The following is a 15,721-nucleotide window of genomic DNA, read 5'->3' as shown; positions in this document are numbered from 1 at the left end:
ACTGCTCATCACTCCAAATTCCCAAACTCAATGAATCATCATAACCCAACCGTAATTGTCATTTTAACATTACAATCGTATCCTTCCGTGTGACTCTTTCTTTCAAAGTCATGTGTCAGACTTGAGTGTCTGACTTGAAATGGAAAATACTTAAATCTTCCATTTATACAGTATTTGTACATCAGACTGTTTTTCCCTTTTTTCCCCACAGAGAGAAATGTGCCATCTGCGTACCCAATGCTTTTCCTTCCTCGTGTCAGCCCATTTGGAAGACTTCCACGTTGGAGTCGACAGCTTATCAAGAAAAATCGAACTTCTTGTTCATGCCTGAGAGGAAAAGGCCAGAACCAGTGCAGCGGGTCAATCCGAGCTGCAGCGCCAGTTAAACACGGCTGCTCCAACCTGTCCAGCAGTTATAAGGACTTCTAAGAAACGTCTATTAAATCCAGACAGCCCGCAGTGACTGATAGATAGCTCAAAACACGGCTCTGACATAAGCGGAAAAGCTAACATTATGTTTCCAGGCTGTTTTTCTGAAGAGTGCACAGGGCAACATCACCACGTTGATCGGCCGATGAACGGAACCACGTCGTGGCAAATCTTGGTTAAAAACATTATTTCCTCAGAAAGAACACTGGAGATCGGTCTTCCAGTATGAAAATGACCCGTAACAATGTTTGCACAAAAAAGCTGTGGCTCACGAAGAAGTAACTTGAGGTCATGAAGTGACAGTCGGTCTCTTAACCGCAATCAAACACAAAGAGGGAGTTGAAACTTCAACTAAGCAGCAACCAGGACTAATATAGAACATTTCAAAATATCTGTTATCATGAAAAAGACAGCTATAGAAGAGACCGCAAATTTCTTTGAAACTTACAAATTCAGCCAGAGATAACAGGTTACTTAGCAATCTAAGTGGACTTTGGACAGTACTGTGCTGCATTCACTTTACACAATATCACTTAATCCAAGTCAATATTACTTGTAGTAACCAACAAGTATCCACCTTTAGTTTTACAATGTAAAAATGGTTGCTTTCCAATAATAAGGTCTTTCACAATGTTTTAAAATAATTTATAAAATAAAATTTTAAAATGATTTATTGATTCAAATACACTCAAAAACAGGATTTTTTTTTTTCGCAGTCTAGTTGGTTAAACTGATATGGGTTACATTAACCAATCAATTGGTCTGACCATGGCAAAAAGGAAAATTGGGTTATTGATATATTCTTATTTTAAACAAAAGTCCCCTTAAATGATATATACTACATGGTGGTCGCTCAAACACTGACAAAGTTTCAGCAATTTGAATATGGCCAAGTTCAAATCCCCAATTTTGAGAAAAACATTTAAAGTTTTGCTACATTCATCTCACAAATGTTTGTAGCAACCTGGGCAAAGGGTTAGGGATATTTAAGAGATTTGATTAAGAGACTAAATTCCAACAGCAGGTAAGGACACTGAGATTTGAACTCTTTAAAATCTAAAGACGTTCAAGATCTCAACAGATGAAATTAGGCAAAAATGGTTCTTTGGGAGCAACCCCAAAACAAATTTTCTTTTTGTTTTGCCTCAATTTATTGATGTGCAAAGAATCATCATATTTCCTCAGTCTACTTTGCACAACACGATATCAAAAGGAGACCAAAAAAAATGCCTTGTTTTTTATTTATTAGGTTTAGATTTGTAAGGAACGTGCCGCTTTCCACAAAAACAGCATGTGGACAACAGAAACTTTGAAGCAAGCTATAAAATTTAGAGATTATATGATACAAAATAAGATTGAATGAAAACAAAGCATGTATAATAAAAAAAAAGGTAGAACAAGATACATTGTCATTTCACAGGAAATTGCTGTACCAGAATATGGGGCAAACTTGCCCATGTGAAAAAGATTAAAAATTCTCAGTACGTTTATGACAAACAAGATATGAAAATTAACTTTATCAAGGGAGCAGCCAAATTGACTGTATGAGCAATTACCAGCAACTCAGAGTTCCAGAAGACGTGTTCGCTTCACACTATCTTGCGTGACCATGTTTCAACCAAGCCAACTCTTTCACAACATTGTTTATGTTCTAAACTTCAGTTTCACTTGACATGAATTAGAACTTGTTGGTAGTGTTGTTTAATATCAGTTAAAAGAAGCACATCCACAACTGTGCAACTAATTGCAGAACTTTGGTACTTTCATTTAATTATAAGGCCATAACAATGATTAATTTTAGCCCTGCAATAACTGTACAGTTACCTACATTACCCTTGTACAATGGTCTAATTAAAGATGTTTTTTTTTCTATGAAGATTAGCAAATAAAAAATGAGTAATGATTCTAATAGAAGGGGCATAAAAATGTATCGGGGTTTGTTTTACTCACGCTGTCTTGCTGAGCGTCATCCATGGACACGTCATTTTTTTGCATGGTGCGCACAACCTCCAAAGGCAAGGTGGGGCTGACTCACAAAATTAATCAGGTAGGGTGCTGGTGAGGCAAAAAGAAGAACATAATGTGTGTGTTTAGCAAAAGGCTTGACAAGATGTAATACTGGCATCTGTACACAAACAAAAATTAAAAACCACATCAAGAATTTTTGCTAATCTCATAAGAGCACCATGGTGCTCTGGTCTCCTTGACAACCTTGTAAGTGTGTGTGCGTGTGTGTGTGTGTGTGTGTGTGGGGGGGGGGGGGGGGGGGGGGGGGGGGGGGGTCATAAGGGATCCACTGGCCTATTAGAATGCATTAGGCTGTAAAAGGTAAAGGTCAGTGAATTAAAAGCCAGAGTTACACAACCCTGTTATGTTTACCTGGCCTAATATTCCCCAGCATACACCTGCCTCCCTTTCTTTTTACTGTTATTTTCTGACAGAGCTGAACTGAATGTCCCGTACCAAGTGGAAAACATCATTTGCGGTGTATGCCAGAAAAAAATGCTCAGAACTAACGCGGAAAGGCAAATTTAACTGCAAGGTTACTTGATTGAAGTATGCCCACACAGTCTATTTGCGTCTCTGCATACTGATCACATCTTTTCTTGTTTATATCAACAAGTCAGAGGGCAATTTTTTCCTCTCTGTACAGTTGGGACAGATACACACGTCCCCGAATAATACCTTTACCCAACAACAAGTAAATAATAGCAGCCTCCTCTTTCTCACTTTCCATTTGCAACACGAGCCATATGTGAGGAAAATCCCTCTCGACCCTGTCAGCAACAGTGACGTGCGCTTAATGAACAAGACCTTCTTCAGTAAATAAATGAGGAGTGATAGCCCAGGTAGCAATTACTGCAGACTTGAGAAAGGATGAAAGAGACGGAGATCACACAAGCTATGTAAGTTTAAAAAGCACATATGTACAATATTTAAAGAACAGATTGTTGTAACACACTACAAAGGATTTAGCACACAATATGTCAATATTCCACTAAATGGTGCAATGTTATGAGAATGAAGTCAGGACATTGCAGAAATAAACTCAATATCAAAGGAAAAAAGTACATGTATTAAGAAAATGAAGTTATTTGCGATGAGTTGGTTCATAATGTTATACAAGTCTGAAAATTTTGTGAAAGAAAAAAAACATGGTAACATTAAGAAATGAAGTCAGACTGTTATGACAATAATTTTGTAAAATGAGGGGGAATAAAGTTGGATAATGTTAACAGAATGAAAAAAAAGAGATGAAATGAAATAAAAACTTTGTGCTTAATCTCAGTTTAGAATGGATTTTTTTCGTGCTTTCATTTTGCAACTCATGAGATCTATTTTGAATATTTTACCGCTCTTGAAAGCAAAATAAAGTAACCTAGATATTGCTCAGCAAGCACAGCCCTTTGAGTTTGTCAAGAGTAGAGCATGAAAACTAATTCCTACATTTCAGTCAACGTCTCTCTTCTTTGGAGCCCCCAGCACAGCATGTCAATTCCGAGAGATGCTAATGAACATCCTTTCCTGAAAGCGCTGACGTTTTGCATTTGTTGCATAATAAGTCGCTCACAAAAATAACTTTGCAGCTCAGCTATTTTTCACTCTCAATTCAAGGTAGGCCTTAAAACCCTAAAAAAAAAAAAAAAAGTCACACTATGATTCATATTCACCTTGGTTAATAAAACCGCATTGAGACACATTTTGGAGTACAAAATATCTCGATTAGCACAGTCTGCTCATGCATCCTCACTGTAGGCTCCATGTGAAAAAGAAGGCTGAGAGCAGCAAGAAAATTGAAAGTTATGTATTGCTGAGTAGCGATGCTAAAGCATGGTTCCTTCCTGGCACCCAAACTTAATCTAGTCATGCACTGCTGTGCTGTCAAAATACACATTTATATTTAAAGTCTTCAAGTCATAAAGAAATATAATACATACATAGTACGACAGTGCCCAGAGCTAAATTGGATTGTTCATTTTTTTATCGGTTGAGCAGTCAAAAAGGTGTAATTACAGCATTAGTAGGATCAAATTAAGGTAATGGCTTTGATGCAAGTTGGCAAGTTGAAATAGGTTTTGTTTTTTTTTCTGCAAAGCTCAAAACTTCAATCCTGAAAGAATACCATCCAAAACATTGCAGACGGAAAATTAAACGAATGAACCAAGAGGAGGTTTGTGCTCGAATAGTATGTGACACCCAGTGTTGTCGTGTTGGCAACATTTACCTACTTTATTGAGAGTAAACATTGCATATACCTGCTTCTGACCTCCCCCAAAGCACACCTTACAGTAATATCCAACTACACAATGGCCTATTTTCCCTCAAGAAGGTGAAGCCGCGACCCACCTTGCCCTCTCTCTGAATTGACTGATACTCGCTGGTTAACTTTAGGCATGGTGATTGACCAATCAGAAGCGGAATAGGAGTGGTGCTAGCGGCATAAACAAGAGTATCAACAAGAGGCAGTGAGCTGATGAAAAAACTCTGGGTAAGTTTTAAGATGGTTTCCAAATGAAACAGGGTTTTAAATTACTAGCATTATGAATGCATATTTAGAAATGTGATGTTGTCGCCAATAGTTTAGCAGTGAATCACATGATACGCTGCACTTGAAATAATTTAATAGATTTCCAAAAAATGGGTAGAAAAGATATGTCCTCTCCTCTTTTTGTCATATTTTCTACAACATAGCTAGCCATGATCGATTGTTTCACACTATCGCATGCAACCTTGTTATGCATATGATCACAATGAGGCATTTGTTTTTCTTTATATAATTACAAAAGTAAGTTTGTCTGCCTGGTCAGAAGTAATATTTACATAAAGAGCTAGCTTCCACTCCTGAGAGGACGCTTTTACTCCTCAGAGTAAAGTGCTACCTCCAACCATGTTCCTATGATTAGAGAGCAAGGGTTTCAGTCAAATGTTAAACCATGAAATAAAAACATGTATGATTGATCATGCTTTTGACAGTATATTACCTATTGTTGATGAATATGTAGACAATTTTCATTTTCAAGACTTAATTAACCCTGTAGCCCAAATATCGTGTACTTCTGGAATGCCCCAGAAAATAGCGATGACCTCCTTGTTACCTTGCAATCAAACGTGAGCTTTGTTATTTTTTTGAAAGGCGGCGCTCGTTTTGGGATCCTAATGTTGTAACCAGGGAGTGCAAGCTTTAGTGGGGAACTACTCTTATCTGTGTGCTTCTCGGGTGTGTGATAGATCAGTGGGAGTAGAGCATGTGCCCGTGGCGCAATCACAGGGGGTTGATTTCTGCCTGAGCTTGAAGTGTGGCTGTTCCTTTAGTTTTTGAAAGGCTGCTCGTCCCTCACGGCAAGTTCCTTGCCTGTCAGTGAGCAAAAGACCAGCAAGCAAGTTGTCCACAATGTTTAAGGTAGACGATGGATGCGGCCCTCGCTGATGTGTTTGTTCTTAGTTTGTTTTTTCCTTGAAGACCTCACGCACCGAAACCTGTCTATACCAGGATTTAAAAAAAGGTGGACCTAATAAAGACGGTTTTTGCCTGTTTATCGTCCGAAAGTGGCCGCTGTGCCCAGTAAAGGATTAATTGGAAAAAGAACCAAAAATTGTGAAACAAATAAAGAACATGGTGTGGTGCCACATTCTTCTCCCTCAGCACATTATGATATGGTCCCACCCATGTCGCAGGCTGCTTGGGCAGATTTCTATGACAAGTAACTTTTATTCCAAAAATGATCCATGTTCCAGCAACTTGCAGTTTGTGGTTGCGGTGATATTTTGACTTGAGGGGAAGTCAAGTCCACATTTTTTTTTTTTTTTTACAATAATATGTTCTTTGGGGTCTAAACACAACATTATGATAAATATTGTATCTGCGGGATGTGAATTAGGCAAAGTCCATCCATATAGAGATTCTCAGGGGTTGACATTTTGCAACTTGTATGTGAAGTGTGCAAGCTGGACCCTGAAACTTAATTTTTAGGACATTATGGATGAATTCCAAAGCACCTTTCAGTTTCACCATTTCAGATGATAGCAAGTTGAATGTTAGCATTCATTTCAGCTGTATTCTAATGAGGTCCAATTTCATAGAAACTATATGGATGTTTTGGATGAATTCAAAGTTCACCAAAATCTTCACCAAAATGATGCTGTCGGTGAAAGGCCTTTTACTCCACTGATATGTCCTCTGTTAAACTACGCCACAGTAAAAGTTCAGGGACAGTTCATCGCATTAAGGAGGAAAAAAAAAAAGTATTTAGACATTTAGAATTCAAGGGCCTACCCAGAGCAGGGAAGGTCACGGCTGTCTAACTGGCCTTCTGAATTTCCGTTTTTTGTGCGAAACGTCTCTTTTTCTTTTCTTACGTTGAGCCTGCTTATTGAATAATCCCCGAAAGTAACTCAGCCTTTTATTATGGCTGTCCAATCAGTAGAGATGATCTTGTTGAAGCTTTTATTCCCTTTGAAGGCAGAGCGGCACATTCGCCATATTAATCAAGAGGGTTTTTTTGTTCCATTTGTAAAAAAGTCCGTGGGCGCTTGTGCATTACAGTCACAAACAGCCTAGCTTAGATTCGTATTTACTAGAATGGAGCACCTGTCAAAAAGAGCTTTTGCGAGGCTGCATCTGCACAAGTATCGAGGGCTTACGTTGAAGTTCAGCCAATTGTATCATCCATCTTGCTCAACCTCTTTGATGGGTGACATTTATCATTCCATGTTGGATTTCCTGGCAACCATATAACATGTTCTGGATGCTCAATATAATACAGTTCTGTTGACAATCATAAAGGGATGACACTACACTGGAAAGCGATTTGTTTTGACACTTTTTTGTGAAAAGCTTAACCTCCCAGGTTCTAATCTTTGTCATCTAAAATGAAGATATGTACAAAATGTATCACATTTTTACTAAGGTGGACCAAATAAGTTTTATCAAGACTTTGAATCTTGCAGTCTTCTTCACTGCAGGTATGCAGTGCGCGCCATGAACCAAGAACAGAGTGGAGCTAGTTTACAAAAGAACAGTCAGTGTTTGCAAAGTGGTCATATTTTTGTCAGATTATTACACAGAAATATATAAATGGACTTTTTTTTTTCTACTGATGCTGATTTTTTTTTTTTTTGTAAAGGACTAATTTTTGCCACGAATAAGCCAACAGGAAAGTTATCACCTGCAAAAGTGGAGCCCTGTTTAAGGCAATCTCTAGATTAGTCTTGCTGGACCAAGACACGTGCTAAAGACACAGTTCCCATTTGTTTGAAAAAACTGTAATTTATTGACATTTTTGAAACTTGGTATGTGCTCCCAAGCATGCAAATTCATTTAAAGTTGAATCAAAACTTTCAGGAAAAACACAACAAGTCAAACAAAACATGGACTCCGCTAACACTAACGGGTCGCAGGCCTAGAGGAAACAATTTGACAAATGTAAACTATGAACTATTGCTTCAGTGGAAGTTAATGCAGGGTAATGCTTGGGTTACAAAAATATTAGGACAAATAGAACCAATCCTGAGGGGACAAAACTTGGTCAGGGATGCACTGAAATGGAAATGTTCGGCCAGAACTGGAAATGCATGAACGAAAACCAAAACATTGACAGGAAAAAAAGTTAAACTTCCTTTACACATTACCTCATCACAACAAGTGTCTTAAGTGTCATTTTTTGTCATTTTCCGCCGAAATTTGAAAAGTATAATTGCTATTTGTTTTTATAGGCAAAGGGGGAGCGACTGATGTTGGAAACCTATTTTTTCTCTTCATCGTAAGGCCTATAATAGTGGCCAGCAATTTTTACATTTTCAAATGAAGTGGTTGACTTATTTTTACACTTGCATGACAATTAGAACTGTGTAGTCCCTCCTAAAGGCATGATACAATTTGCTGTTTTTATTAGTAATTATTTGCTGCTGCATTTTTTTTTAAATCAATACTGTGAAGTATGTTAAACTGTTGATTGAAACGTCCCTCTTGAGCATATAATGGCTTAGATGGTGACAACTTGACTCAGGAATGAAATGAATATTTCCTACGTGATAAATAAAATCTAAATTCAAACCAAAATGTTTTTTCCATGTTTTTCTACATTTCTAGAACAGATTTGTTACAACGTGAGTGGCAGAATTGTATGTTTGATAGGCAAAACTGGTAAATAAACCATTCTCAAATACGATCCCATTTTACTCCAACCTTCATTGAATCTGGCTAAAATGATAAAAAAAAAAAAAAAAAAACGTCCTGGTGAGAAGCAGTAAACCACACCAAAAAAATAAATAAACACCACCTTCCAGAATCCAATGCAGCGGTGGCTCCTCCAAGTGGTGCTACGCTCACTCAACATGCCAGTATAAAAATAAAAAGTATAAATAGAAGAGATGAATGAAAAGCTCACTGGGATGATGTTTTATGCGGGGAGGATCAAATCCTCAGCGGCTGGTTTAGTACGACCTTGTCCTGTCCTTTGCACACCCGCTGCCTCTCCCCACGTAAATCAGCTGCAATCAAAGCATCGAGGTGCTGGCAGCTGATGTAATGCAATCACACACACACACACACGCACACACACACACTGTTGGAAACAATAGATGTCACTCGGGGCAGGTGGGATTAGTACAGTATGATATCTGGATTTCAGCCTGGATTTCTATTGCCATTCATCTGTTGACATGCGACCTGGCCTTTGTCACACCTCGAAACAATTTCACAGCAATTGGGCAGAAGCATGAAATATATTTACTTGAAATGTAAATCAGCATGCAAACCCCTCCCAAGAGTTTTTCGTCTTGCCTCCCTGCGTCAAGTGGGACTCAAGCACTTCATATTATTGTTTGGTTTCTGTGCTGTGAAATTGGGTCATCATAGGGGGGAGTCAAGAGGAAACTGTGTGAAATTAAAGCTAAGGCATTGTTATTAAAATAACATTTGCTCCTTCTTAGTAAAGACTAAAACACAACTCTAAAGTGGGATGACAACATTTTGGGAAGGAGTATCAACAAACAACCAATCCTTAAGGACAATGTAGTCCTCAAAGCTGAAATACATGTTTTTGACATTTGGGAGCAAGCCCTGGGACAACATACAACTTCACTATAGAAACCTTTTGGACAGACACTGCCTCAAAATGGTGAGAGCAATGTGAATATACCTTTTCCCAATTCCTCCTCACCCATTTTCACACATGCAAATAACATACAGGAGTTCCACATTTTGCAATGGAAACCCATGATTCTTTTTACATCTTACATAGGAATGGAACAGTGAGTTGGAGAGCAGTATAATGTCCTCTTTTAATTGGTAGCTTAACCTTTAGTAGGATTTACAAAAAAGAAGGGGATAATATAGAGTGCAAATATGGAATAGCAGTAGCTGAACGCCAAAATAAATGTCTACAAGTGTCATTGACAGTATGTCGCAAAAGTTGCACGTATAGCCGTGTTGGTATATTCCATGTCACATCACGTGTTTTCAACATTTGTTGGTCACTATCTCCATTAATCATTACTGAAATGATGTTCGATGTAAGTATTTTTTGTAAATATTTCAGGAAAATATATGATAAAGTTATTAAAAGAATATTAAATTCAGTAGTAGGCCGTTCAGTTTCATTCTCCTAAAAAAAACAGTCTCCCCAAATCGGTTCATCCCACGTTGTCATATGCCACCTAGCATCACCTGTCAATCACAATAGGGCAAATGATGTCCAAACACAGTCCTCGAGGGCCAATATCCAGCATGTTATCCAGGTTACTTTCGTCGACACGACCAATCATCCTCCATCAACCATCCTGATCATTGACAGGATGTATTTTGCAATTGTTTTTTGCTTATTAAAGCGAGTATAGGCTTTCAAAGTTATTTAGGTTTGGGGTTCAAATGAGCGATTAGCTTCCAAGCAAACTTTACGATTTCTTACAGTGGTTCAAATTTGAGAAAAAAAATTCAGGTCTGGGTATGGCCCCTGAGATGAAAAATCCAACTGTCAGAATGTGAACTTGATTTAAAGTTAAGTTCGGGTTTAAAGTATGGTTTTAAACACAGATAAAGGGATTTGAAACGGAGTACAGTATTAAACCTAAGAGTAGCTTTTAGGAGTACAATTTTAAACAAGGTTTACGCTTGGAGGAGTTGAAAAATCCAGATTTCAGAATGTGTGACCTTAGATTTTAAAGGGATCGTATGTAAGATGTAGACCGTTTTTCATTACGGACAGCAGGAGACGCTGCAAGTGCTGCATTTACCATTGTCCATCGCTATAACAAACACGGCCGCCTCCGGAGAAGTGCCACACCCCCATGTAATATCATTTAATGATAACAACACCTATGATTATATTTAAAGCATACTGTTAGTCGTTAAGAACACATTCATTTGCAAGTTTTTAAAATTTACAATCATTCATTTTGTTACTTTTTAATGAAAAATTGTCTAAATCTTACACACTGTGCCTTTACAAGAATGGACAATGGCCCACCTCAGTCCCTGCTGGTCAATTTACTTGTTTGGCTCTGTCAGTTTAAATGTTTGTGTTTTTTTTTTAAATAACATATTTGATTGCATTGTAAGTTGTTGTATTTGTCAAACTATAATTTAACATCGGGGCGACAGTGAGTGGTGGGCCTTTATTCCTGGTTAAACTTCGACTACATTATCCGGCCGACAGAGGTCGCTAGAGAACTGTAAGACATTTCCACATGTCTTCACTGTCCAGAACAAAACTGTGAATGACTGCAACGCAACATAAGAGCGGATTTTTGCTTGTATGGGGGCTTGAGTATGAGTCACTACAACATGTGCACCGTACTGCGGCCAAATACGAGATGAAGTGAGCCTAACATGAATGCCAATGCCTGAAGGCGGACGTCATTTGTGCATTTTCAATGCTTTCAATTGCCACATTTGCTCGGAACTGTAACCATGACAATGCAAATGAATAACGTCCTCTGCAACTGCAGAATGTTGGAAAATTCTGCCCTTACAAAGATAATAGTGCTTGGTTTTGATTCATGCTGTCAGACAGCTATTTGTTTAACAATGTGTTTATTCATTGAGGTTCTCCGCCTGGGCCTAAAACATACATACATCAAGTGAGAATGGCGGCTAATGAAAATGGATAGATGGACAGATGGATGTTGTACCCGTGGCTATCGTTCACCTCAGTAAGCTAAGTAAATTATTTATGTTCTATGAATATTAAATATTAATCACAATATCTACATTGAGTTATGATGAGTTATAGGTTTAATATTGCATTTGTATGATGTATTTATTTGTTGATTCATTTATCTGCGGGTTTGTCTAGTGGTTTAGTTTATGTGTTTGTGTTCATTTATCTCACCATGCACTTTATTGTGGATCTTTGAATCACATTTCACTCGCTGCTATTCATATATTTCATATTTGTAATGTTATTAATGAATTGGCTTGGCTGCTTTACATGTGTTGCTTTAATTGAGGAGTTTGCTGGAACTTCTGAATTTCCTTTGTGATTGACTAAAATATCTCTTTATTTGTGTACTTATCAGTGTGTTTGTGTTTATATTTTCATTCATGTATGTGTGGTATTTATTCTTTTGCATGTTTTTTTCTGCAAAGTGGGGTGGCAGGGTTCTATTGGTTAATGTATGTATTTTATGGATTTGTGATGTGTGTCTCAGAGAATCAAAATTGAGACAGTTATATATTCTAATCCTACACTCAATGACCTCCAGAATGATAAATGCATATGTGGATACTCGTAAACAGGCAACGTTACAGCAATTTGAATGTTGCCAAGTTGAATGCCTAGTTTTGAGGAAAAACACGTTTGAGGTTTTGGCACATTTATCTTTCAAATGTCCATATAGTGATCAGTAGCTGAGGAAAAAGGATTTACATTTAAGCCCTCTTAAACAAAGGTGGAAATTTGTGATTTTAGCTCTATCGTGTTGCAGACTGGTTTGCCAATGATGTAGGGCTACGTGAGGTGTCATCAGCATCACAAGAAAGATATCATTATTATTATTTACATTACAGTATTAAGAGTACATGACACAAAAGGCATTTCAAAACTTTTCCTTTTTTTTTTTTGGTGGGACTGAGGGGGACTGCTCTCATGTAAACAAATGAACACCTTTGTAACACAACTTGCTTTAATGTGGGAGTTTCTTCATAGAGCTTACCGTGCTATATATTTAAAAAAATAAATAAAAAACCTTTTATCCAATCATATTTCAGCTAGCTAGTGTTGTCATGATTCTCTGAAATGTGCCAAAAAAAGTTCTACTTTCAAAAATGTTTGGGGACATCTGTTGAACGCTCATTCTCAGCATCGAAGCTTCGTAAAACTTATGACAGAAGCAAAACCGGACAGGCGCGGCTTTCTGCATTATGCCTCTATAATGCTTTATATTCATCTTTTTGTGAAATTACGTTTGAGACGAGGAACTCTGGATCATTTGGAGGCAGATTTACAAGGATGCCTTAGCTAGCTTGACGGATAAAAAGGCCTTTGCAACAGTGCGTATTGTTTACTAATCTCATATTTTCATACACTGATTTGCACCTCTTGGCTGCTGTGAAAATCAAAGTTGAAACCTTAAAGAGGTTGTAAAGAAATCCAAAAATTGACATCTCTGTCCAAAATTTGCATTTTTGTCAATTATTCAAAACTTATACCTGCGACGTACACTTGGTTTTGTCAAAACACATCACATGTATTTTCAGAATGTTTATCTTTTTTAATCGAATATTTGTCTATGTATTTAATGTTGCTTTGTTTTTATTCATACCTTAAAGCATTTTTTTTTTCCTCTTTGCACTTGTCTCGAGTTTTTTCATTGATTAATTAGCTTATTGCTCATATGTATAGTCAAAGATTTGGCATTAGTACAAGTATAATGGCCTCAAACACATTAAGATGTCGAGACATTCAAGCTTTCTAGTTTTGAAAAAGCACAGCAGTGTACTGAAAGTCACTGCAGGTCTTAAAGCATTAGCCACATCATAAGGTTGACTGAGAAAATACCAAGATGTGAGAAGCTGCTTTCTGGGTTAAAAAGGTGCCTATTTTGAGAAATCTCAATAATAAAGCATACTCTGTTTTGAATATTTTTGCTCATCAAATAACTCCATCAATATTTCTTTTTAATGTCACAGATTTTAGTACCACTCACTTCGGCAATAGTTTAGTTAAATATAGGGGGAAAGGTACTTAGTTAGAGTGTGTTTCTAAACTTTTGACTGTTTTTTGTTTTTTTTATATAATATTGGATTTGATGTTTTATAAATTCACACACAGGTATGGCTACAATAGCTATTTTTTCTTTCAAATGGATAGTGTGTAAGATTTAGCCCATTTTTCCATTATGGACAGCAGGAGGTGCTGCATTTACCATTGTCCGTAGCTATAACAAACAAGTGCCACCCTCCGTGTAATATAATTTAATGATAACTAGACCTATGATTATATTTAAAACATACTTTTGATCATTAAGAACACATTCATTTGCAAGTTTTTGACATTTACAATCATTTAATTCATTCCTTTTTAATGAAACATGGTCAAAATCTTACACACTGTCCCTTTAAAGGAGTTGGGATCCTTGGGAATTTCATTAGCGAAGGCCATAGAGGAGACTGACATTGCACTATTCCGGCAGCCCAAATGTCAACAGTTGTAATGGAAAATTTTTCCAGGGTTCTGGAATAAAAAACAAAAGTTGTTTAACAAGCTTCCGGATGTACTCTGCAGCAGATCGCATAATTCTCATGAGATATCATAAATCCAACCCCATCCCTTTACCGCCCCGCTACACCCACCCCCTCTTTCCATTTCCAAATCCCGCAGTGTCTGTGGTCATAGTGTTTTTAACCTTTTGCTGGGTACTTTTGTTTTTTTGAGGCAGGCAAACAAACACAATGGCAGGACGTCCAGGCTGACAAGGAGAAAGGAAAACACAAGATGAACTCGGGAACACAGCTGCTTCTCTCTTCTTCTCTGCTTCCTCCACTCACTCATGTCCCTCGGAGGTCATGTCCCGCGTCACATCGTGTCGTCATACACACTTGCACACATGCGCATCCTCTATCATCATCAGTTTGCGAGTTTACACAACGTCAAACCAATTTAAGATGTCAGACTACAACCTGGGGACCTTTAGCCACATGCCACATTCATGACCACTCATCCATGGCGTATACACTGTACAGTGGAAGACTAAAGTTCCAACTGCTGTCAGCCATGATGACCTTACTACACCTCAGCTGAATGAAAAATAAAAACATTATTGTCTGTTTTGCATTTTCTTTGACCGTCCTACTCATTCTGTCTATGTAACCGTTTCCCATACAGTACAGGGCCATGTGAATTGCATTGAAAACACAAATGATGGAGCACATTTTTTTTTCCACAGTTTTACTTTCCTCTAACACATAAGAATAGATACAAGCACACCTAAAATTATTGAAAGTTTTTTTTTTTCTAACATATGGGTAAAATGTAGTGTATGTAGTGTTTTGTCAGGAAACATACATGTGCCTTTAAAAGGAGGGACCCGGTGAAGACAACGATTATTTTCCCAATCGATTTATCCGTCTATCATTTTGTCAATGTATGAATCCGATAAAAACAAATACATCATCCCTTTATAGATAAACAGTACTTGACGGTGTAATATACCTTAAGTTAATTAAGATTCTGTTGCCTGTTACATTATAACGTCAGAGAAAAGTTTAAAAAAATGATTATTTATTTCTTTATTTTTACAAATAAAATGCAAACGTTTGGAATTTGTTTACTTTGATTCAACACTAAGGTAATAAGTCTCCTTATATCGCGGACAATAGAAATATGAGGTAACTTACTGTTTTGAAGCTGAATGACCAAGAATTTGGACAATTTTAAAGTAAATTATGTGACTTGCAAAAGTTATCAAATAATTTAATGATTGATAAGTTGTGGCCTAATCATTGCAGCTCTGTTCGTATTTGGCTTGAGAGCTGTGGCCTAATCGTTGCAGCTCTTTTCATGCTTGGCTTGAGAGCCGTGGTCGACAGCAGCTTTGATGTCAGCATGATCAATGTTTCACTGTTCTACTTTCTTTTAATAGACTGTTTCATCTTTCCCGCATAACTAAGTACAATATATACTACGTGTAGAATATATAGAGCAGGGTGCTGAATGAATTGAGAATTAGCATGGGAACAATATGGAGTTGTATTAATACTGGTATTAGCGCTTGTAACTAGGGTTGTAACACAGATAGAAGGAAAGTATTGTCCCTTTTTTCATTATTTCTTTCTTAGAAATCAGGTTTGTGT

At 37.4% G+C, this 15,721-nt stretch overlaps 1 protein-coding gene across 1 annotated transcript in view; it reads right to left on the bottom strand.

Annotated features, from left to right (window-relative positions):
• LOC148429683 (3',5'-cyclic-AMP phosphodiesterase 4D-like) overlaps positions 1-15,721 on the bottom strand; it is a 44,227-nt gene that overhangs the window by 23,113 nt on the left and 5,393 nt on the right. The window contains exon 4 of the mRNA XM_088431151.1: positions 2,380-2,484. Coding sequence (XP_088287277.1) covers positions 2,380-2,424 — 45 coding nt within the window. The 5' untranslated portion in view covers positions 2,425-2,484. The remainder of the gene's footprint in view (positions 1-2,379; positions 2,485-15,721) is intronic.

This window comes from Hippichthys cyanospilos, chromosome 1 (assembly GCF_059441005.1).
Source record: "Hippichthys cyanospilos isolate Australia breed blue-spotted pipefish chromosome 1, RoL_Hcya_1.0, whole genome shotgun sequence".
NCBI classification, from domain to species: domain Eukaryota; kingdom Metazoa; phylum Chordata; class Actinopteri; order Syngnathiformes; family Syngnathidae; genus Hippichthys; species Hippichthys cyanospilos.
The sequence above is the reverse complement of the archived record's forward strand: the minus strand, read 5'-3'. Positions and strand labels throughout refer to the sequence as shown.